At 49.7% G+C, this 18,914-nt stretch overlaps 9 protein-coding genes across 9 annotated transcripts; 3 read left to right on the top strand and 6 right to left on the bottom strand.

The window, feature by feature from the left end:
- Positions 1–47: 47 nt before the first annotated feature.
- On the bottom strand, positions 48–2,935 carry BDW43DRAFT_269686 (ATP-dependent RNA helicase SUV3). Its single transcript, XM_032041263.1, has 2 exons — positions 1,381–2,935; positions 48–1,325 (listed from the first exon to the last, which is right to left on the bottom strand). Exons 1-2 carry the CDS (start codon positions 2,322–2,324, stop codon positions 374–376), a joined length of 1,896 nt encoding a protein of 631 aa, XP_031902647.1. The 5' UTR covers positions 2,325–2,935; the 3' UTR covers positions 48–373.
- Positions 2,936–3,161: 226 nt separating this feature from the next.
- Positions 3,162–5,934, top strand: BDW43DRAFT_27124 (Sec1 family protein). Its single transcript, XM_032041402.1, has 7 exons — positions 3,162–3,409; positions 3,481–3,518; positions 3,575–3,662; positions 3,722–3,865; positions 3,921–4,123; positions 4,186–4,652; positions 4,718–5,934. The coding sequence occupies exons 1-7, from the start codon at positions 3,376–3,378 to the stop codon at positions 5,829–5,831; spliced, it is 2,088 nt and encodes a 695-aa protein (XP_031902646.1). The 5' UTR covers positions 3,162–3,375; the 3' UTR covers positions 5,832–5,934.
- A 266-nt stretch (positions 5,935–6,200) lies between these two features.
- BDW43DRAFT_309138 (putative G-patch domain protein) lies at positions 6,201–6,968 on the bottom strand (the record flags this gene model as incomplete). Its single annotated transcript, XM_032046653.1, has 1 exon — positions 6,201–6,968. One exon carries the CDS (start codon positions 6,966–6,968, stop codon positions 6,201–6,203), a length of 768 nt encoding a protein of 255 aa, XP_031902645.1.
- A 250-nt stretch (positions 6,969–7,218) lies between these two features.
- Positions 7,219–8,857, top strand: BDW43DRAFT_318195 (putative oxidoreductase; the record flags this gene model as incomplete). Its single annotated transcript, XM_032048662.1, has 2 exons — positions 7,219–7,395; positions 7,462–8,857. The coding sequence occupies 2 exons, from the start codon at positions 7,219–7,221 to the stop codon at positions 8,569–8,571; spliced, it is 1,287 nt and encodes a 428-aa protein (XP_031902644.1). The 3' UTR covers positions 8,572–8,857.
- A 30-nt stretch (positions 8,858–8,887) lies between these two features.
- Positions 8,888–10,202, bottom strand: BDW43DRAFT_298817 (NAD-dependent epimerase/dehydratase family protein; the record flags this gene model as incomplete). The annotated part of the gene is made up of 4 exons (XM_032044621.1): positions 8,888–9,282; positions 9,347–9,803; positions 9,866–10,100; positions 10,174–10,202. 4 exons carry the CDS (start codon positions 10,200–10,202, stop codon positions 8,888–8,890), a joined length of 1,116 nt encoding a protein of 371 aa, XP_031902643.1.
- Positions 10,203–11,716: 1,514 nt separating this feature from the next.
- On the bottom strand, positions 11,717–15,101 carry BDW43DRAFT_27068 (deadenylation-dependent mRNA-decapping factor PAT1). Its single transcript, XM_032041354.1, has 3 exons — positions 14,740–15,101; positions 12,376–14,640; positions 11,717–12,286 (listed from the first exon to the last, which is right to left on the bottom strand). Exons 1-3 carry the CDS (start codon positions 14,871–14,873, stop codon positions 12,163–12,165), a joined length of 2,523 nt encoding a protein of 840 aa, XP_031902642.1. The 5' UTR covers positions 14,874–15,101; the 3' UTR covers positions 11,717–12,162.
- Positions 15,102–15,317: 216 nt separating this feature from the next.
- BDW43DRAFT_269664 (glycosyltransferase family 15 protein) lies at positions 15,318–18,136 on the top strand. Its single transcript, XM_032041262.1, has 4 exons — positions 15,318–16,059; positions 16,124–16,936; positions 16,996–17,284; positions 17,343–18,136. The coding sequence occupies exons 1-4, from the start codon at positions 16,009–16,011 to the stop codon at positions 17,405–17,407; spliced, it is 1,218 nt and encodes a 405-aa protein (XP_031902640.1). The 5' UTR covers positions 15,318–16,008; the 3' UTR covers positions 17,408–18,136.
- On the bottom strand, positions 15,343–15,875 carry BDW43DRAFT_26959 (uncharacterized protein). Its single transcript, XM_032041255.1, has one exon. It carries the CDS (start codon positions 15,741–15,743, stop codon positions 15,423–15,425), a length of 321 nt encoding a protein of 106 aa, XP_031902641.1. The 5' UTR covers positions 15,744–15,875; the 3' UTR covers positions 15,343–15,422.
- Positions 17,979–18,703, bottom strand: BDW43DRAFT_309133 (mitochondrial 37S ribosomal protein uS12m; the record flags this gene model as incomplete). The annotated part of the gene is made up of 3 exons (XM_032046652.1): positions 17,979–18,044; positions 18,115–18,215; positions 18,292–18,703. The coding sequence occupies 3 exons, from the start codon at positions 18,701–18,703 to the stop codon at positions 17,979–17,981; spliced, it is 579 nt and encodes a 192-aa protein (XP_031902639.1).
- Positions 18,704–18,914: the final 211 nt, after the last annotated feature.

The raw sequence follows: 18,914 nt of genomic DNA, 5'->3' as shown, positions 1-18,914 counted from the left end.
GAACGGGAAAGCTCATTGTCGCGGAAAATCGTTGTGGCGTTTTGCGGACCACTTGCCACTGATAAGATAAGCCAACTTGTATTGAGATGGTGGTTACGGAGCATATCTATAAATCATGGTTATTTGCCTTGATTTTTTGCACGCCCTGATTCTATGTACTGATTTAATATACAATTAATTTACACTTATATGGTACACCTAGATCCAGTTCCTATCGTCCAATAACGACCGTGTATCATTCAGTCCGTACGATAAAGCTTTAGCTTGTATCGTTCCCGCTGCATCGTGATGACTAGAAAGTCTAGAGGGGAGAAAAGTGCGATGATTTGTCCAAACGAGACTCATGATATAAGAATCAAGAAGGCACTGTATATTATGCAGCTTGCGCCTCCGGACCAATCCTTTCTAAAGAGTTATTATCAGTGGAGAGATCAATTGAGGCCGTGTCTTCACTCTCGATAGAGTCAAAATCTGCTTCAGCAAGTAAACGTTTATGGTCCTGGATCTGCTTCTGCAAAGCGATCTGGCGGCGAAGTGAGGCGTCCTTTCTCAGTTTCTTGTTAGCAGAGAATTCAGTCAGCGCCCTGACCATCCTCTCCTCGACTAACTCCTTCACATGGGCGGCAAGAGTTCGGTCTGTGAAGACTCCACCGAAACGGAAACTGAGCCACGAGTACAGGATTACAGACTTGTGCAATATCTCCAAATCGTGCAAGTATTCCTTGTTTCCGGACACGGGCTCTTCCAAGACCTCCAAGTTTAAGTCCGGTATGTCCAGCAAGCGACCTCCTGAATGCTCGGCGACACACTGCGCAAATGCACAGGCAACACCGCGCGAGGAGATATCCCGGGTATGCATAGGAGCAGCCATAAAAGTCATCTGATCCTCGAATCTCAAGCCGCTCACAGTGTCTATGACCTCGGCATTACTTAACTGTCCATGAGGGTCGCACATGAAAAACAAAGGATGGACTTGAGAGACTTCTATAACACGTTTGATAATGTATTCCAACGGAATGCTCTGTGGGAAGTATGCAGCGAAGTTCTGGAAAATAGGTTCGGGGGGGAACAGACCAGCTGCAGTGATCGGAGGGGGCTCAATTGCCATTGCCTGGTGGATATAAGGAAGATCTACCTCTTCTAGGGATGACACATAACCGACGTTTGTCCCGTCATCCTCGGCAGAGTTTCCATTTCCCTGTTGAGCAGCCGACCGATAGCGACCAGCGCGTCCTGCAATCTGTTTAATTTCAGGCACGGAAAGCCTCACAAGACCACCCGGCACCCTTTTCACCAGGGTTTCGAAGATCACACGCTTGCAGCTCCTGCGAAATTTTGTTAGTATTTATGAGGGTAACGGTAAAGTGACAGTAGACTCACAGGTTGAGACCCATACCAATAGCATCACTAGCAACCAAATAGTCATACTCATTGTTGGGGTCATTGAAGAGACTGGCTTGCTGAGTACGGATTTCGGCTGGTAAGCTTCCATACACGATCGCTGCTCGTTTCCCAGTGACCTTTTCAATGTCTGCTTTTAAGGCGTGTATTCCAAGGCGAGAAAAGGCCACCAGACAGTCCCCCTTTTGAAGATTCTTCAGGTCGCCCCTCAGACTTCGGTCCATAACCTTTAGAGGATTTAGTCGCTCATAGCGGTGAATCTCGAGCTTGTCTCCCGTAAGAGCGGCGATTTGCCGGATCAAAGGAACAACCCTTTGCTCGCCACAGAGATGAAGCTCCTTAGCACGCGCGCCAAGAACAGCACGCGTCCAGGCCCATCCGCGTCTGGAATCACCGATCATTTGGATTTCATCGATGACTCCTACATCATACGTTTGCCCTAAATTAACCATCTCAACCGTATTGCTCACAATTGGTGAAACCCCGACCTCAGGGATCTTGACATCATCACCCGTGACAAGGCTGCATGTGGTTCCGTTGGCTGTAAACCGATGGTATACCTCTTGCGCAAGTAATCTTAAGGGGCCAGCATAGAAGCCACTTTTGCTAGCCTCGAGTCGTTTCAAAGCCTGATAAGTCTTTCCCGAGTTCGTTGGCCCAACGTGTAGATGTATTGTCCGTTGTATGGAGCGCGCCTGTGGATACCACTCTGCTGGGAAACGCATATCCGCCACTCTCGCCTGCTGTTCTAAGTTGGGCACAGAGTACTTCGAAGTGACATCCTCCGCATACAGGAGATATTCTAGCTCAGCCCTTAGGCCCTTGGTACCGGAATTTATGTAAGCCTTTTGTAATGTGAGCTTCAGCTGCCGTAAAGTGCCCAAGGCCCTGGTTCCTCGGTCCTCCAGCTTGCATGCGTTCATCACATAGCGTTCGAATCTCTGCCACCCAGTCAACGACGATTCGGATCTCTCTGCTAATTCTTTTTTTATCTCCTGCAGTAGAGTCGCCACGATGATCGAGAAGTCAGGAGTGGTAACATTCTGCCTTCCACTTCTTGTAGATGAACGCAAGGAAGGTCTGGCTGGAGACTATTCCAAAGGTGGTCAGTTAGTAATCTAAGGGTCACTGTAGAAGCGAAGAGGAGGGTAAATACAGTGTCGGCCTTGGTCTGCTTGGCCTCTTGCGCCTTCTTCGATGACCGCTTCGATCTCTGAAGGGCTGGTGTCGTGGTAAATGTCCGTACCCCTGAACGGAAAAATGGCCGTAGAGTGCATGACAGGCAATAGCTGCCTCTATTAGCCCATGCCTGCATTCCTTCAGTGGGAAGGTGGGTTTCAAATGAGTGAGCGGTTTAGAACGGCGCCGCGGGCGATTCGTAACCGAAAGGTTTAAGCTGCTGCAGATTTTGCGAGGCCGAAACGCTGCATATAGTAGTAGTGCATGGAGCTAGCAGGGAAGCCTGCGACTAGAACTGTGCAGTGCATTTAACGACCGGTGACAGGTTGGTTGAAAATTTTAAAGCATCCTTTCGATAGTGACATGGGGAAATTGATAGTATCCATCCAAGTCCCAGTACATCTTCCAGTTTTGGTATGCAACGGCTGCCGCCTTAGTCATACAAGCGCTGTCCCCTACACTGTATTCTTTAAGGCAGCAAGGGTTAATATCCTGATGAGGTCAAGGCTCCAAGAGGTACCGACGCCACACCGCATGAATGCTGCCGATCCGCCGCAATCTATGATGGATTGAATGGTGGGGACACTTGGGAGAGGGTCTCTAGTAACAGATACGTTTCAAAAAGAAAGAACTTACTCCCCTTCCCAACCCCTCCACCCCCTGATTGGGCTTTCTTGCTTGTCGCCTGTTGCTCTCTATTGTTTTACCCGAACCAGTCACCTCCAAACTGTAATCCTATTGCTTTCCAGTCTACGATTTCAAACCTCCATAGCTGAGGGCTGCCGGTCAGCCAAGATGAACTCCTCCATACTTACTATCCAACGCGACAGTGAGTCTTCTTTTGTTCCGCTATTTCTGGCTAATAACGCATTTCTTGTACTTACTATGTTGTTTCATAAGTCATTCTCAATACTATCCGGTATACAGCAGGGGATGAGGTGTGTTGGGATTCCTGTTCCTTGCAGACAGCGGAACTGACGGTGATGATGTACAGTGGAAAGTCCTGGTCGTAGACGAAACCAGTCGGAAATTGATTGATAATGCTGTGAGCGAGGATGATATTCTCAACCTCAATGTTACCAGTAAGCACGCGCATCCCGACCGTTGAGTAATTACATCGGCTAATGACGTCTCTTGCTAGATGTCGAGCAGATCGAGGAAAAGCGGAAGCCGAACCCTATGGATGCGCTTTATATCCTATCGCCCCAGTCACATATTGTCGATTGCTTAATGTCCGACTTTGAGCGAAAGAGATACAGGAAAGCGTGGTTGGTTTGGACATCATGTCGGTCACATCTCTGTTCCTGCGCCTGCGAGTTGAGTCCTAACCTCACCTACAGACCTTGATCCTCAGCAGCGCACTAGACTTGAACGATCACAGATGGCTCAAGAACAAATCGCTAGCTTCCGAGTGATGAGTGCCGACTACTTTCCGAGGGAATCGCGTCTTGTCACATTCCGAGACCCCTGGAGCTTTCCAGTCTTGTTCCATCCTGGCTGCAACCACTTGATACGCGGACATCTGGAGGGGCTGGCACAAAAGGTGGGCTATCTTTATTCTCTTTGGGAAAGATCAACGGAGTGGTCGACTGACTGAGAACTCAGATTGTATCCCTTTGCGTGAGCTTAGGGGAGTACCCGATAATTCGATACTACAAGCCTAGAGCACCAACCCATGAGGCCAGTGTGCTGTGCTCGCACCTTGCCCGGTTTGTCCAAAATGAACTCGATCAATTTGCCCACTTTCAAAAAGACTTTCCGCCTCCTTCGCAAAGACCTCGGGGCATCCTTATGATCGTAGACCGCTCTATGGACATCGTCGCGCCCCTTATTCACGAATTCACGTACCAGTCTATGGTGCACGACTTACTACCGATCAAAGATGGAGACAAGGTCACTTATAAAACAATTATAAACGAAGGTAGCCGTAATGAAGAACTCAAGGAGATGGAAATCTCCGAAAATGATCACGTTTGGGTTGATTATAGGCATCTTCATATGAAAGATGTGCTTGGAAAGCTGGGTGAAGACTTCGCCAAATTTAGAGCAGCAAATCCTCAGTTTGCTGAAGAGTGAGTGCTCGCTATCTTGGGATCTTGTGTTTATAGATATTTCCACGTTGCTAACCTTCCCATAGAAACGACAAAGCCAACGTGAACACAATCAAAGACATGTTAGCAGGCCTCACAGAGTTCCAACAGGGCAGAGATGCATATACGCTGCATCTTAACATGGCGCAAGAATGTATGAAACACTTCCAAGAGCACAAGCTACTGGAAGTGAGCTCGGTTGAACAGTGCCTGTCGACTGGTCTGGACGAGAACTACAAAAAGGCAAAGAATTTGGCTTCACAGCTTGTTCAACTGCTTGACGATGATGCAGTGGCACATTTGGATAGACTGAGACTTCTACTCCTCTATATCATTTACAGAGGGGGGATTCTTGGTGGAGATATCAGAAAACTCATGGCGCACGCTCAACTGCAGCCGCAGGACGGAGACGCTATCTACAATATTGATCTACTTGGGTCCCGAGTGGAGAAAAAATTGAAAGACGAGAAGATACCCGTTCAGCCGCTGTTCAGCAGGAAGTCTCCGTCGCCAGTGGAATCCGATGAAGCTAGTCTATCAAGGTATGAATTGAATATGAAATTAATGCTGGAAGAATTAGTTAGGGGAACGTTGGATCCGGCAGTTTTCCCTCCCACTCGTCCAAATACGGAGACAGAGGGCATGGGAGGACATCAGGATACCCTCTCGCAGGCCTCCCTGCGGAGTGCCAAACCGACGTGGGCTCGGACTCGTTCAACCACAGAGCAACCCCGACAGCGCATTATTGTCTTCATGGCTGGTGGCGCAACCTATGGCGAGGCTCGTTCCTGCTACGAAGTCTCTCAGGCGTTCGGCAAGGACGTTTTCCTTGCGACATCGCATATGCTGAGCCCCGGCTTGTTCTTAAAACAGGTCGGAGACCTCAGTGTCGACAGAAGGCGTCTAGATATTCCTGCCGAACGGCCGAAGCCAACTGCACCAGCCCATTTATTCGAGAAAGATCCTCCACCACAACCCCAACCAGCGCCTAAGAAGACTCCAGCCCCGATGCCCAATCTCAACCCTCCGGCACCCCCTTCTGCAGCTATGAGCGCGATGTCCTTAGGATCAAATTCTCAAAACGGTTCTGCATCAAGCCATGGGAAGCCACATAAGGAGAAGAAGGAAAAAAAGCGACATCACTTCTTCGGAAGATCATAGTGCACTGACCTTTTTTTCAAGATCACTTCGAGGATAATAACACCACTCCTTGACTACTGACGGCTATACCCGTCTAAATATTTCATTCTACTATAGCGTCTGTGATACCAATCTCTCAGGTTTTATTTTGAGCACCGGAGGCGCCACGGCGCTAGATGGATAGTTTTTGTATCTTGTTCCACCTTCTCTGATATAATCTTCTATCCATGTATCTAGTTAATGTATGTACTATTTTAACGCAATCTCCCCATAACGGAGGTATTGCAAGTCCCGAATTTGAAAAAGAAAAGAAAGAAAAACATCTCAAACTAAAAAAATGGGTATCTATCAAGCACACCAAACGCCAAACCCAACAACCCAAGCGCCGTGCTACTGCCCCAGATACTTCAAGACCTCATCACTAGTATAAAACAACTCCCGCAACCTTTCTCCCCTCTTCCTAGCCTCCAAATGGCCTCGCCTGACCTCCTTGGCATTCAACTTCTGTACCTTAGCCGATCTCACAACCTCCCTCCCCTTCCCAACCTCCTTTCCCTCCCCATCATCCCCAGCCCCTAAACCAACCGTGTCAGCCTTCACTTTCCCCTTCAATGGCTCCCGAATCCCTTCCCGCCCCGCAACCCCCAATCCCACTCTACTATCCGGATCCCACCCATAAGCAGCCAAATATCTCAACCCCCGCCTCGTCCGATCTAAATGCGACGGCGGATGCGAATGTGCCAAACACACCTGGTGCGCCAAGGACGCCTCATGCGGCCGGTCGCCCGCAACCGTAGGCCCCTCTCCATCAATCGGAAGATCACAAACGTCACATCGCGGCGCAACAACAGCAGAAGGCGAACTCGGAGCCGACTGTACGGTCTCTACGGCCGAATCACGATGTCCATCTTCACATGATATCCTCGGCGTAGCGGGTTCCGAAGCCTGCTTTTCTTTTGGTAATACAATAGATAGATATGTGTTCGCTATACTGGGGCCTGAAGAGGCAGGTTCCGCTGGCGCAGTCTGGGAGGTAGAGGTAGTGTTGAGTTCGTGTTCGGAGCGAACGAAAGGGACTTGTTTGCGGCGGATGCCGGCACCGAAGGGTCGTTGGGCTTCTACTGGGAGGAAGTAATCGTCGTCATTGTCGTCCGGCATGGTTGGTTCGTACGATAGGGCGGGTGGTTGTAGTTTGTTAGGTGACTTTACTGAATGGTACTAGTTACTAGTATATATATAGCTTGCTTGCCTCAGGCCTAGTTCTATTCCGTCGAAGCAGAGGGCGGTGGGCTGGGCGGTGACTTTATTTCGGGTCTAGACCCACCAGTTGACCCATGATTAGTACAGCTTAATTGTCCCTTTCCCTTTATTTTTGTTTCTCCCTGGGCTTTGTGTACATTCATCAACAATGCCTATTCCCTTGCTTGCACAGGGGTACCAGGAGGGTATCTCCTCTATTCCTTATGCGTGGGCGACTCTAAAGGTCGTGCCATGGGTACTTTTGGTTGGTGCTTTGAAGTATTATTTTGGGGGTGCCCGGAATCAGTCGGAGCGGTTGCTGCATTCGAAGGTTGTGATGGTTACGGTATGCTTATATGTCTTTGTTCCTGGCCTGATATAGGCCTAAGATGCCTAATGTGCGTTTCTACAGGGCGGAACATCAGGAATTGGAGCCAGCGTTGTTCACGAACTTGCATCCCGCGGTGCCCAGGTCATCCTCCTTACGCAACACGCCCCATCGGACATCTTCCTAATTGAATATATCGAGGATCTACGGAAATCAACGAACAACCAGCTCATCTATGCCGAGCAGGTAGATTTAGCCTCTTTGCACTCGATCCGCACGTTCGCGACGAAATGGATCGATAACGTCCCCCCACGCCGACTGGACATGATTGTCCTGTGCGCAAATACGGCAGTGCCTTCTTCCAGTCGAAAGCTGACCGGGGATGGACTGGACGAGGAGTGGCAGGTGAACTACCTTGCCAATTTCCACCTCTTGAGTATCCTCAGCCCGGCACTAAGGGCCCAGCCGGCTCATCGTGATGTGCGGGTCATTTTCACGACATGCTCGAGCTATATCGGTGCCAAACTCGACATGAACCAGATAGAAGCGACTTCTATTCCTGGCGCTGGTGCTTCTAACCGGGGAACGAAGTCTGGCAATAATGGGAAGAAAACAAGGGCTCAATCGAAATCAAAGCCTAGTCTTTTCGGAGCAAGTAAACTTGCGTTGATGGCATTCGCTCATTCCTTCCAGAAGCACTTAAATGCTTATGAACGCCCTGATAAGATGCCTCCGTGTACGCGTGTGATTGTTGTTGACCCTGGCTTCAGCCGCACTCCGGGTACCCGTCGCTGGTTGACGGGCGGTTCCCTCTGGGGACTTCTTCTCTATCTCATTGCCTGGCCATTTTGGTGGTTGGTCCTCAAGTCACCGCAACAAGGCGCCCAGAGTATCCTGTATGCCGCCATGGAGGCCAAGTATGGCCGTGGCACGGGTGGTTGGATGATCAAAGAATGTCGGGAGGTTGACTTTGCTCGCACAGATATAAAGGATGAAGAGGCCGGGAAGCTGCTTTGGCAATTTAGCGAAAAGCAAATTGAACTCAAGGAGAAAGAAAGCGCTGTAAAAAGGGCACTGGCCAACAAGGAGCAGCAGGAGAAGGAAAATCAGACAAGCAATAACTCATCGAATCCTAAGTCTGCAGTGAAGGAACAGACCCCTGGGTCTCGACGAAGCCGAAAGGCGAACAAATAAACCACACGCCAAAAATGATTCGAACAAAAAAAAATTGATAGAGCTCCAAAAGCAATTTTTACATTTTCATGCTTTCTATATCTATGACTGTACTTGTGATATATGTTTGTAAGATCATGAAGGAGCACATAATAGCCAATTATTCAGTTAAACAAAGAGATATGTGGCTCGACAAAAGAAACAAAGAAAAAGAAATTCGTCTCATCCAGTCTACTGGGCTTTTTGTGTCTATCGAGGGGCGATTTCGATGATCCCTCCACCTTCGCATCATAGATCCAAGCATCCTCACGTAGATGATTCTTTAGATTAAAGTAATTTATTTCTTCAGCTGTTCCAGCAGCTCAGCAGGGGGCTCCTGGCGGTAGCCCTGAGGGTTGTTCTTTGTCCAGCGCCAGAGGTCCTCGCAAGCTTGCTCGAGAGTGCGCTCAGCCTTCCAGCCAAGCTCGGTGTGGGCGCGGGTGGGGTTAGCGGTGAGGTTGAGGACATCACCAGCACGGCGGGGGGCAACATCGTAGGGGAGATCGCGGCCAACAGCGGCGGAGAAGGCACGAATCATCTCGTAGACAGTGCTGCCCCGGCCGGTACCCAAGTTCCAGGCACGGACACCAGGGTTGTTCGAGCGCAGGTAGTTGAGAGCCTTCAAGTGACCATCAGCAAGGTCAAGAATGTGAATGTAGTCACGAATGGCAGTGCCGTCATGGGAGGCGTAGTCTAGCGCCGGACAAGTCAGTCAAAGCACATTCTCGCGCAAATCTGGAGAAGCTGGAACACTTACCGTCACCGAACACGAGGAGCTTCTCGCGCTTGCCAGTAGCGACCTGGGCAAGAAGGGGCAGCAGGTTGTAAGGAACACCCTGGGGGTCCTCACCCATGATGCCACTGGGGTGAGCACCAGCGGGGTTGAAGTAGCGGAGCAGAGCACCGTTCCACTTCTGCGCCTCAGCCTCGTTTCCAGCCTTAATGGCATTGTTGCGCTGAGCGTTGATAAAATCGGTGATGGCGGTCTCAACGGAGAACTTGGTGTTACCATAGGGGTTGGTGGGGCCCAGAGGGCACTCCTCGGGGATGGGGATCATGTTGGGGAAGCGGGTGGCATCACCGTAGACGGTAGCCGAGCTGGAGAATACAATGTTGTAGACATTGTGGCGGACCATGGAACGGAGGAGGTTGATAGTGCCGTAGACGTTGACATAGTAGTAGTCCAGAGGCTTCTCACCGGACTCACCGACAGCCTAATATCAAAAGCGCAGTTGTGAGTGATCGAGATACTCGAGGCGGAATTGGATAAGCATACCTTCAGGGCAGCGAAGTGAATGACGCTGTCAATGTCGGGATGAGCCTCGAAAACCTTGTCGAAGGCGGCCTCGTCGGTGATATCGACCTGGGCGAACTCGGCCTTCTTACCCGAGATCAACTCAATGCGACGAAGAGCTTCGGCGGAGGAGTTGTAAAGGTTGTCAGCAACGACGACCTTGTAGCCAGCCTCAAGAAGGGCAAGGGCAGTGAAAGAGCCAATGTAGCCCGTTCCACTATATGGTTGCGCGATCAGTCCATTGAGTCCATGGTGGGGCATACTATGCCGCGGAGGGTGCTATATCTTACCCAGTGACAAGGACTGAACCAGAAGGCATGATGGCAGCTGCAATTGAAGACGAGAGTAGGAGGCGTAGGAGAAGTGATTAGAAGGGGAGAATTCTCTGGAGAGAAAAAGAGAAGAAAGAAAGAAACTCAAAGACAACGAGCGCTGGTAACGGGATATTTAAGGGGTACCGCAAATGGATTGGTGGGGAGGAGGACAATTGCGGAGGGGCATCCGTTCGGGTGGATTGACCTGGAAGTTACGCATGTCACCCTGCAGGTGATGCTGGTATTGGTAATTTTGCGAAAATCAAATATAAACCACCAAATTCAAGCTTAGTATGTTATCTATGTATTCTTCACATATTGATAGACTATCATACGTGTTTTTATGCATTTTCAAAAAGACTATTCTTCATTTATTTATTTTATTCTTCCACTGAACGCGAATTCTTCTCTTTAATGAAATAACCCCTATTGCTCATCGCTAATTTTCTTTGATCGGTGATCAGCGGTACAGTCCCAGACACACGTAATGCACCTTAAGCTCTAACAGCCTTCTTGCGTGACGATCAACCCTTCAATTTTACAGGGTGGTATAGGATGCGTACCACTTATTTTCCCATCACTACACGTGCGTACCACGTACTATATACTTCCCATAAATCCATCCCGCTTGTCAATGGCAGGCCCCCCTTTCCTTAAATCGGACATATATATACGCAAAACAGGCTTAGGCTAAGAGTCTATACTTCAAACGAACTCCGGTAAGCTGTAAGACTGTCCATCGGATAATCAAACCCTGTGAGAAATCTGGTCAGTCACCCCATATCACCCCATGCGGTGTTCGCTCGGCATCATTCGACCGGGCACGGCAACCCCGGTTAGATGCCTTCCCCGGGTAAAGAACGGGCCATTCGGCAACGATCTCGGTTTGCAATGTCGGATAATATCTGGCATTTGCACTCTGGGGTCCCTAGAAGATAAACGAACGAATCCGAAGGAACGTGTTGGCGAGACATCTCGAGAGGGTCGATTCTCTCCGGTCCAGTCGTCCTACGCTGAGCGGGTCAAGTTCCACTTCGTCGGTGGATTAAACAGGCCCTACATACAAAGATGACCCAAGGGTCCAGCCCGTTAATAGCAGTCAAGTAGCAATGCGATTGTTGTTCCAACTTCGCGCCGAGTGTTGTCCGGTCGATTGGTCCCGAGCAATATACGGAGTGCTGCAATAAAGTGGCGAGCCATCTTACAGCCTCACCGCGTCCTAATATAGCAGTGCCATGAGGCTTCCTACGTATTTAGCGTCATCTTACCAATATCATCGCTTCTATAGGCTTTCACATAATGAACTTTGCTTCACAAGTTATCTCCTAAGGAAGATGGCGCAGGGTTGAGACGCTTTATAGAGCAACAAATGAACATACCCGCAAACCCACCTAGCTCATAAAGCTCATAAATGATGCTAGAAAGAATCCAACGTTATATTCCAGTTACACGCTTATTGTGCCACTCATAGAGACTTAAGTGTTAAAATTTTCTTGACTTTTGCCTGTCGACTTGAGATAGAACCGGGAAAGAAATGTACATTCAAAGAATAGAAACAAATATGGATATACGGCATCACCACAATAGACCGCAGAGGAAAGTTCATCCGAGAATATCTTGTCGATTGCCCTCTTCACTTATCGTTACTAGCGTCATCAAACTCCTGGGGAGTTGATCATGATCCTTTCTCACACATTGACTTTAACCAATTAGTGGGATGATCCCTTGGCCTTCTCAGCCAAACCCTTCGCCCGGCCATTCACTTCTTCATCCCGGGTCCACAAGCGAGGATGGCGAACAGCTCGTGAGGAACCCGGGTTTGGGGTGACAGAGTCTCTCCCAGGCTGGTGCAAGCACCGGTTAATTACTTTTTACTTTGCCTTCTTTGGCATAGAGGCCTATCCATGCCATGTCTTAAAAGCACCAGCTCTCAACAATGTATAGGTATGCGGAGCCATTCCCTCTCTAACCGAGCAGTTCAACATCAAGACCGATGGCCCGCATGAAGAGGTTGACATTACCAAGTCGTTGGCTAGCCATGTCAGCCGGGAGAGTCTTGCTATACGCCACGGTTTCCATAACACGATCCCTGTAAAACTGTTAGCACCGTTGCCTTGGAAGATTTACACCCACAGAAAGGATGAGCTCCAGGAGGCAGAAATCATAGAGACAACTTACTTCACGGCGATAACCAAACGTTGTTGTTGTTCGGGACTAGCTCCAATCCCGACCGCGGCCAAGAATTGCCACACATACATATCGTCGCCTGCATTGATAGAGCTAGGGAAGACGTCCCCAAAAGTAGGCTCTAGAGTGTCAAACAAGACGTTGAAATTTTCAACCCATTGTTGCCAGTCCCGTTCAGTGGCCTGTCCGGCTTCCTTCACGATCTCTGCACGGCTTAGTAGCATAGTCAGAATGCCTAGTCCGATGCGGGTCCTAGCAACCATGTGTACATGAGTCTGCGCGATAACCAACCCCAAGAGCCCGATAATAATGTTGAATGGAGCCTCATTAACATAACCCAGTAGGCTGGGCATAACCGCTTGCGAGAACAGATCGATAGCCTCTCTCATGGCTAGAGAAGGCTGCGTTTCACCAGGCGCTGGCTGTCCATGCCGAACCACGTCCAAACTATCCAGATGCACGACGATCATAGTAAGGATGGTAATCCGCTGTTCCTGATCAATGTGACGGAAGATACGGGGAATAGCCTTCTTGCCCTTGGGGTACGAAAGGAATGCAATGAAGGGGTGCGGGGTGCTTGTATTGGGAACGATAGGTTCCATAACTTTGAGCTCCTGCCACAGCTTCTGGTTGAGAGTGTGGACCTTCTGTCGCCACTCCATGTGCTGTTGAATCGCTTCGGGTTCGTTTTCGTTTGGTGGAGGCGGCATTGTGCGTTCCATATCTTCCAGTTCCATTAACGTGTCATATACACTTTCGATGTTTGTTAAGATAGACTTCCGGTCACTGAGACTAAGGTCGGTATGCGGTTTCTTAGTCACCTTAGCTCCTTCAGAGGTCTCGGGGCGCTTGATATTGAGCATTGGCTTTGGTGTCTTCGCATTACTGAAAGAGATCTTGCCCAAGCTTCCCTCGATGATAAGTTGCTTATTTTTCGGTTTAGCCTTGGCGGCTTCAACTGCACGCTGGACCTGCTGCTGCATTCTTTGCATGTGGTTATCGGCACTCTGTGCCTGTCGTCGGGATCCATGACCACCGAGACGATTACCCGTCTGGAGAAGGTAGGTTTGTGCAAAATGACCGAGGGGCTGATGCGGGTGCTGTCTGGGCGCACCTCGGATCTGGCTGTAGACTTGATAGTAGAAGTCCTCAGCTAAGACAGCCTCCGAGTCTGCGCCTGCAACATTACCCGCGGCTGCTACTAGTTGCTGGAGCTGAATACGGGTGATGAAATTCTTGTCTTGCGGAGTCATCAGCCCATTACCCTTAGAAAGAAGGAAAATCTTGTGATTGCGCTTTGCACGCTTCGCATCTTCCATCAAGTACGCTACACGCTGTTCCTCCGTCAGCTGCATCAGCTGCTGAGGGTTTGTGATCAACGGCAGTGTGCCATTCGTTCCCCGTGAACCCTGCGACGTGTGGTAGGGCATCGGTGGCGGCGTCTGTTGCTGCTGTGGCTGCTGTTGTTGCGCCTGCTGCTGGGTCCGCTGCGCACGCGGGGGCCCTTGATGGTGAGGGGGAACCATGTGCTGGGGAGGAATATTGGCATTCTGCAGCAGATGCAATGGTATATTGGGGGGAGGATACGGCTCATGAACCATCGGGGGGTGATGCATCATCTGTGCAGGCGGCACACCTTTGGCAAACTGGGCCTGTAAGAATTCAGGCGGCAGCTGTGGGAAGCCTTCTGGGAGACCAGGGATCTGCTGAGGCCGCTGCAGAGGATGGAGTGCTTCAGCCATCGAGTGAGGAAGGGACACTGGGGGTAAGCCTGGCGCGGGTCCAATGCCCTGGTAACGCAACTGCGCTTCCACTTCCTCCAAACTCAACATCTTCCTGGTCTGCAACGCCGGCTGGGCCATGGCTGCGGGCGCGGGCGCGGGCGAGGGGGTGGACTCGGGCTTCTTCTGCAGATTCCATACACTAGATTTCGCTTGGAGATCAGGGATGTAATCCGGGTCCGAATATTTCTCATATCCCGTGCGCTTGGGCTTCTGGGCTGCGGTGCTCGTAGCAAGAGTCTCAACGGGTACCTCGGCGACAGGGGCGACAGCAGGAGCTTGGGGCTTCTGTAGGCTATAACGGACCTGCTCCTCTCCAATCGCATCGGCTACCTGGGCAGTCTTCCCGAAGAAGTCAAAGTCCTTGCCGACATGGCCAGAGCCGAGCTCCTCGCCGAACGTATCGTCGTTAAACGCATCCTGGTCATCATCGAGCTGATCTCCCAGACCATCATACGTATCCTCGAAATCAATTCTGGAAATAGACGAGAGATTAGTTACTTGGTGGCGAGGAGTCCCTTCGTATATGAACTATGAAATTGGAAGCGACACCAAGGGGGATGGGCAGTCTTACACATCATCATCGTCGTCATGATGTCCTTCCACTCGGGCGCGAGCGACTTCGGCAAACGGGTCAGGGGTATCAAAAATACCCCTCTGTCCACCTCGATCCCTCGGCAGGGTCGTATCAAAGCCGAAGAAGGACATCTTCAGCGGGACGTGGATGCAGGAGGATGGGGTAACAGGAGAGCGAGATTTACCGCCGCATAATTGTAGTGCGGGATGAAGTTGACCTTCCGGTCTGATATCACCCGCTTACCGACTCCAGGTTAGTGCCAGCGCAGGATATTCATGCCTGAGGCAACAACATTTGACAATTCAAGTTCAACAAGTGCACGGGACCTCAACATGGATCTGTTCCTTTTTTGTTCCATTATGGCAGCGAAAGGGAATACATTGGCCTTGTATAACCTTCTTTCCATTCTCATCTGTGACAATCGATCCAGCTTCTGCCCCAATCCCCAGGCAGGAATAGATCGTCGCCTTCAGAGTTGGCTTTTGCCCCATTCAAACATAAAACACAGTCTGAAGAACTGATGTGTATAAATCAACACGTATGGAAAGATGAATCGAACCTTTTTCTTTTAAAATTTTTTTTTTTTTTTACTTTCTCATATTTAAGTATATAAAGAACTCCTTTCATTCTTAGTATTGAAATGTTTACCTCACTAGAACATAGCACCTCTAGCAATAAATTTACCTACTTCCATAGCTACTACTACTGTACGAATAGGGGAGTGAGTCTTGGCCAATAAAAATCATAGAGAACATTACGTTGGCATTCCGCAGCCAAATCATGGTCTCAAGACGAAAGGTTCGACTTTTTCTTCTGTTCCTATAATTTCTCCTTGACTTGTGAAACTCAACATTCATATTTGTTCCCGTCCCCGACGGAATTCCTGTAAAGGGTGGGGATCCTGCAATTTCCTTGCTGACTAGAGGGTGATTTCTTCTTCCTGAAAGTGTCTCTCCCCCTTGTCTCATTGCTGTGGCCTCCATCGCCGCTCCCGCTGTCATCCTGTACTAAGTTGGGTCCTTCGGACGACATACTTAGACAGCCCTGTTTCTGATTGTCGGCTTAATTTACGAAACCATTTAAATCATCTCCGCCCTTTTCTTCTCCTTGTCATTCGTTTAGTTCCGCGTGCTACATCCCCCTTGCTTTGCGACCTGTCCGTTTTCGTATAGAAGCCAAGTTCGCCCCTCAGCCTAGGCACCCATCGTCAACATCAACAGGGTTCCAATTGTCCCGTGTCTGGCACGGTAGGGACATCTTATCACCATGTCATCGGGACCGGTGAGATATGTGCGATATCTTCTTTTCGCCGCTGTGGTTAGTGGTTTTCTGTCCCCATGCTATTCCTTACCAGTGGCTAACTTGGGATATATCGATATAGGGTTTGGCGCTTTTCTTTTTCGTCTCCAGAAGCGCTCTTCCTATTCCCGAAACCATCGGGTCGAAGTTAAACCCGTCAAACTACAAAGACACTTCCACTTCCACTTCTTCATCCTCATCCTCTCATGGCAATGCAGCTACCTCGAAGGAACATACCAACGGTGTTCCAGGGAACGGGAGCGCCCTTCAGGGTGAACGGGTCAATGCTACTTTTGTGACTTTGGCACGCAATTCCGATGTCTGGGATATCGCGAAATCGATCCGGAGTGTCGAAGATCGCTTCAATCGCAACTACCATTATGATTGGGTCTTCCTAAACGATAAGGAATTCGATGACAACTTCAAAAAGATCACTACGGCACTGGTTTCTGGCAACACCCATTACGGCGTTATTCCAAAGGAACACTGGTCGTATCCTGAGTGGATTGACCAAGACAAGGCGGCCAAGGTGCGCGAGGATATGGGCCAAAAGAAAATCATCTACGGTGATTCCGAGAGCTACCGACACATGTGCCGTTATGAGTCTGGATTCTTCTTCCGTCACCCGTTGATGCTGAATTACGAGTACTACTGGCGTGTGGAGCCCAGCATTGAACTGTTCTGCGATATTAGCTTCGACCCGTTCCGATTCATGAAGGAAAACGACAAGAAGTATAGCTTCGTTCTCAGTTTGTATGAGTACTTCGACACCATTCCCACTCTCTGGGATAGTGTGAAAAAGTTCATGAGCAACCACCCGGAACACATAGCCAAAGGGAACTCCATGGGATTCTTGAGCGACGATGGCGGAAAAACTTACAACAAGTGCCATTTCGTAAGTTCCTCGCATGTTTAGCCGTGATTCAGCTTCACTAACGCGAATGTTGTGAGCAGTGGTCGAACTTTGAAATCGGACATCTAGAATGGCTCAGATCCAAAGAATACCTTGATTACTTCGAATCCCTTGACCACGACGGCGGCTTCTTTTATGAACGATGGGGCGACGCTCCAGTGCACTCTATTGCTGCTGGTCTGCTCCTGAAAAAGGAGCAGATTCATTTCTTCAATGAAATTGCCTACTACCATATTCCCTTCACACACTGTCCGACTGGTGAGCAGTTGAGGCTGGATCTCAAGTGCCACTGCAACCCCAGCGAGAATTTTGACTGGAAGGGCTATTCCTGTATGTTGATACTCACTGCTACCAGGATCAGCTTACTGACGTATATTACTTCATCCAGGCACTTCCCGCTTCTTCCATGTTAATGATATGAAAAAGCCCGCGGGTTACGAGGATGAAAGTTGACTAGCCGTCCTCGGGAAAGTCTTCCTCTCAATTATCATCATTGGTGGCATTGTCCTTGCGATCAGCAAAAGCGTTCGAGTGCGAGTGGTCCATGGCGGACTATATCTACTTGATCGAATTGCCGCTGTTTGGACGGCCTATCTCAGACGCTGAGTAGCACCATACGAGAAGGTAGAATCCTTCGCTAAAATTGGATCTAACTGTAGATGCTGGACATTGGCCTTGTGGGCCCTTCTTTGTTCTTTCCATACGTTCGTGCGTCGTTCGCATGTCTTATTAGAGGGATCTTTGTTCGTTTTCTTTCCTTGTTTCTAGGAAGTGATTGTGCATATTCATGGAGCGCTAAGGTTACAGCAGGGCAATTATCATACTGTGTTTTGAGTTGAGGGGGAAAAGCAATTAGCCCATTCAATATCAAATCCCATCATAAATGTACATAGCTATTTATAACGATAACGACGATAACAGTCCGTTCGACAGAACCAAGTAGATAGTACAATACAGGCATTCTAGCATCGCCTTCTCACCCATCCACCTTGTCAGGGTATCTCTCCTCTCCAAGCGCAATTAATTAATCCCTCTTCGGCTTCTTAGTACCATATTTGGATCTGCTTGTCAACCGGTTGGCAACACCACCCTATAAAAGCCGTCAGCAACCACATCACTCAACCAACCCATCGACACTAAAGCGGAAAATGGCGACTTACCAGATCCATAGCACCCCGAACCAAATGGTACTTCACACCAGGGCAATCCTGAGCACGTCCACCACGAACAAGAACAACACTGTGCTGCTGCACATTATGGCCTATAGATCATCCAAGTCAGCGTCAATTGCCGAACAAACTCCCTCCCAGACCAGCATCAGAACGGGGAAGACCAACCTTCACCAGGAATATAAGCCGTAACCACCTTGCCACTACTCAAGCGTACTCTTGCCGTCTTCCTCTCACCGGAGTTAGGCTTCTTGGGCTTCGTGATACCCGTCTTCAAGCACACACCCTTCATCTCAGGCCTATCTTTGAGCGCGGGAGACCGGGCACGGCGCGCCCGCTGAGCAACACGGCATCCGCGACGGACTTGGTTGTAGGTTGCCTGGCGGAATGGGGAGGTCGAGAACTGGCGGATTGCAAGGCTGGGAGTGGCTGCGGCCGCAACGGCCGTGGGTGTGCGGAGGATGGGTTGGAATCGGGGGATGGAGTATGAGGGCTTCGGAGCGGCAATGGCAGTGAAGGTGGGACGCTGAATGATAGTCCGCAGCGTACGGATGGTGAGAGATGAGACGAATGGCGGCATTCTGGGGTGAGAAGTGTGGCGATGGCGGTCCTGTATTGCCTTCTATTGTCGGAGGTTCTGGTATAATTGATCGGGGACAATTTGCGATAGCGCTCACGTGATTCATCGGCTATTGCAGACGTGGTGCGCAAGGGACACCGGAGGAGCTGGACGCGCTATCCTACCGCTGCCTTACCTGAGTAGGTCACTGGTCTATCGTCAGAGCTTCTGG

This window comes from Aspergillus alliaceus (assembly GCF_009176365.1).
Source record: "Aspergillus alliaceus strain CBS 536.65 unplaced genomic scaffold BDW43scaffold_11, whole genome shotgun sequence".
Classification (NCBI taxonomy): domain Eukaryota; kingdom Fungi; phylum Ascomycota; class Eurotiomycetes; order Eurotiales; family Aspergillaceae; genus Aspergillus; species Aspergillus alliaceus.
Note: the sequence above shows the minus strand (reverse complement) of the source record. Positions and strands in the feature narration are given on the sequence as shown.

Bases quoted from the DNA above. Each gene is read 5' to 3' on its own strand.
- BDW43DRAFT_26959 (XM_032041255.1), bottom strand. From the start codon at position 15,743: ATGACAGCGGGAGCGGCGATGGAGGCCACAGCAATGAGACAAGGGGGA.
- BDW43DRAFT_269664 (XM_032041262.1), top strand. From the start codon at position 16,009: ATGTCATCGGGACCGGTGAGATATGTGCGATATCTTCTTTTCGCCGCT. The intron at 16,060-16,123 runs GTTAGTGGTTTT...ATATCGATATAG, and splicing joins ATCTTCTTTTCGCCGCTGTG to GGTTTGGCGCTTTTCTTTTT. The intron at 16,937-16,995 runs GTAAGTTCCTCG...TGTTGTGAGCAG, and splicing joins CTTACAACAAGTGCCATTTC to TGGTCGAACTTTGAAATCGG.
- BDW43DRAFT_269686 (XM_032041263.1), bottom strand. From the start codon at position 2,324: ATGAACGCATGCAAGCTGGAGGACCGAGGAACCAGGGCCTTGGGCACT. The intron at 1,326-1,380 runs GTGAGTCTACTG...AAAATTTCGCAG, and splicing joins ATTGGTATGGGTCTCAACCT to GAGCTGCAAGCGTGTGATCT.
- BDW43DRAFT_27124 (XM_032041402.1), top strand. From the start codon at position 3,376: ATGAACTCCTCCATACTTACTATCCAACGCGACA. The intron at 3,519-3,574 runs GTGTGTTGGGAT...GATGATGTACAG, and splicing joins GGTATACAGCAGGGGATGAG to TGGAAAGTCCTGGTCGTAGA. The intron at 3,663-3,721 runs GTAAGCACGCGC...GTCTCTTGCTAG, and splicing joins TCTCAACCTCAATGTTACCA to ATGTCGAGCAGATCGAGGAA.
- BDW43DRAFT_27068 (XM_032041354.1), bottom strand. From the start codon at position 14,873: ATGTCCTTCTTCGGCTTTGATACGACCCTGCCGAGGGATCGAGGTGGA. The intron at 14,641-14,739 runs GTAAGACTGCCC...GTCTATTTCCAG, and splicing joins CATGACGACGATGATGATGT to AATTGATTTCGAGGATACGT. The intron at 12,287-12,375 runs GTAAGTTGTCTC...ACAGTTTTACAG, and splicing joins CGTTTGGTTATCGCCGTGAA to GGATCGTGTTATGGAAACCG.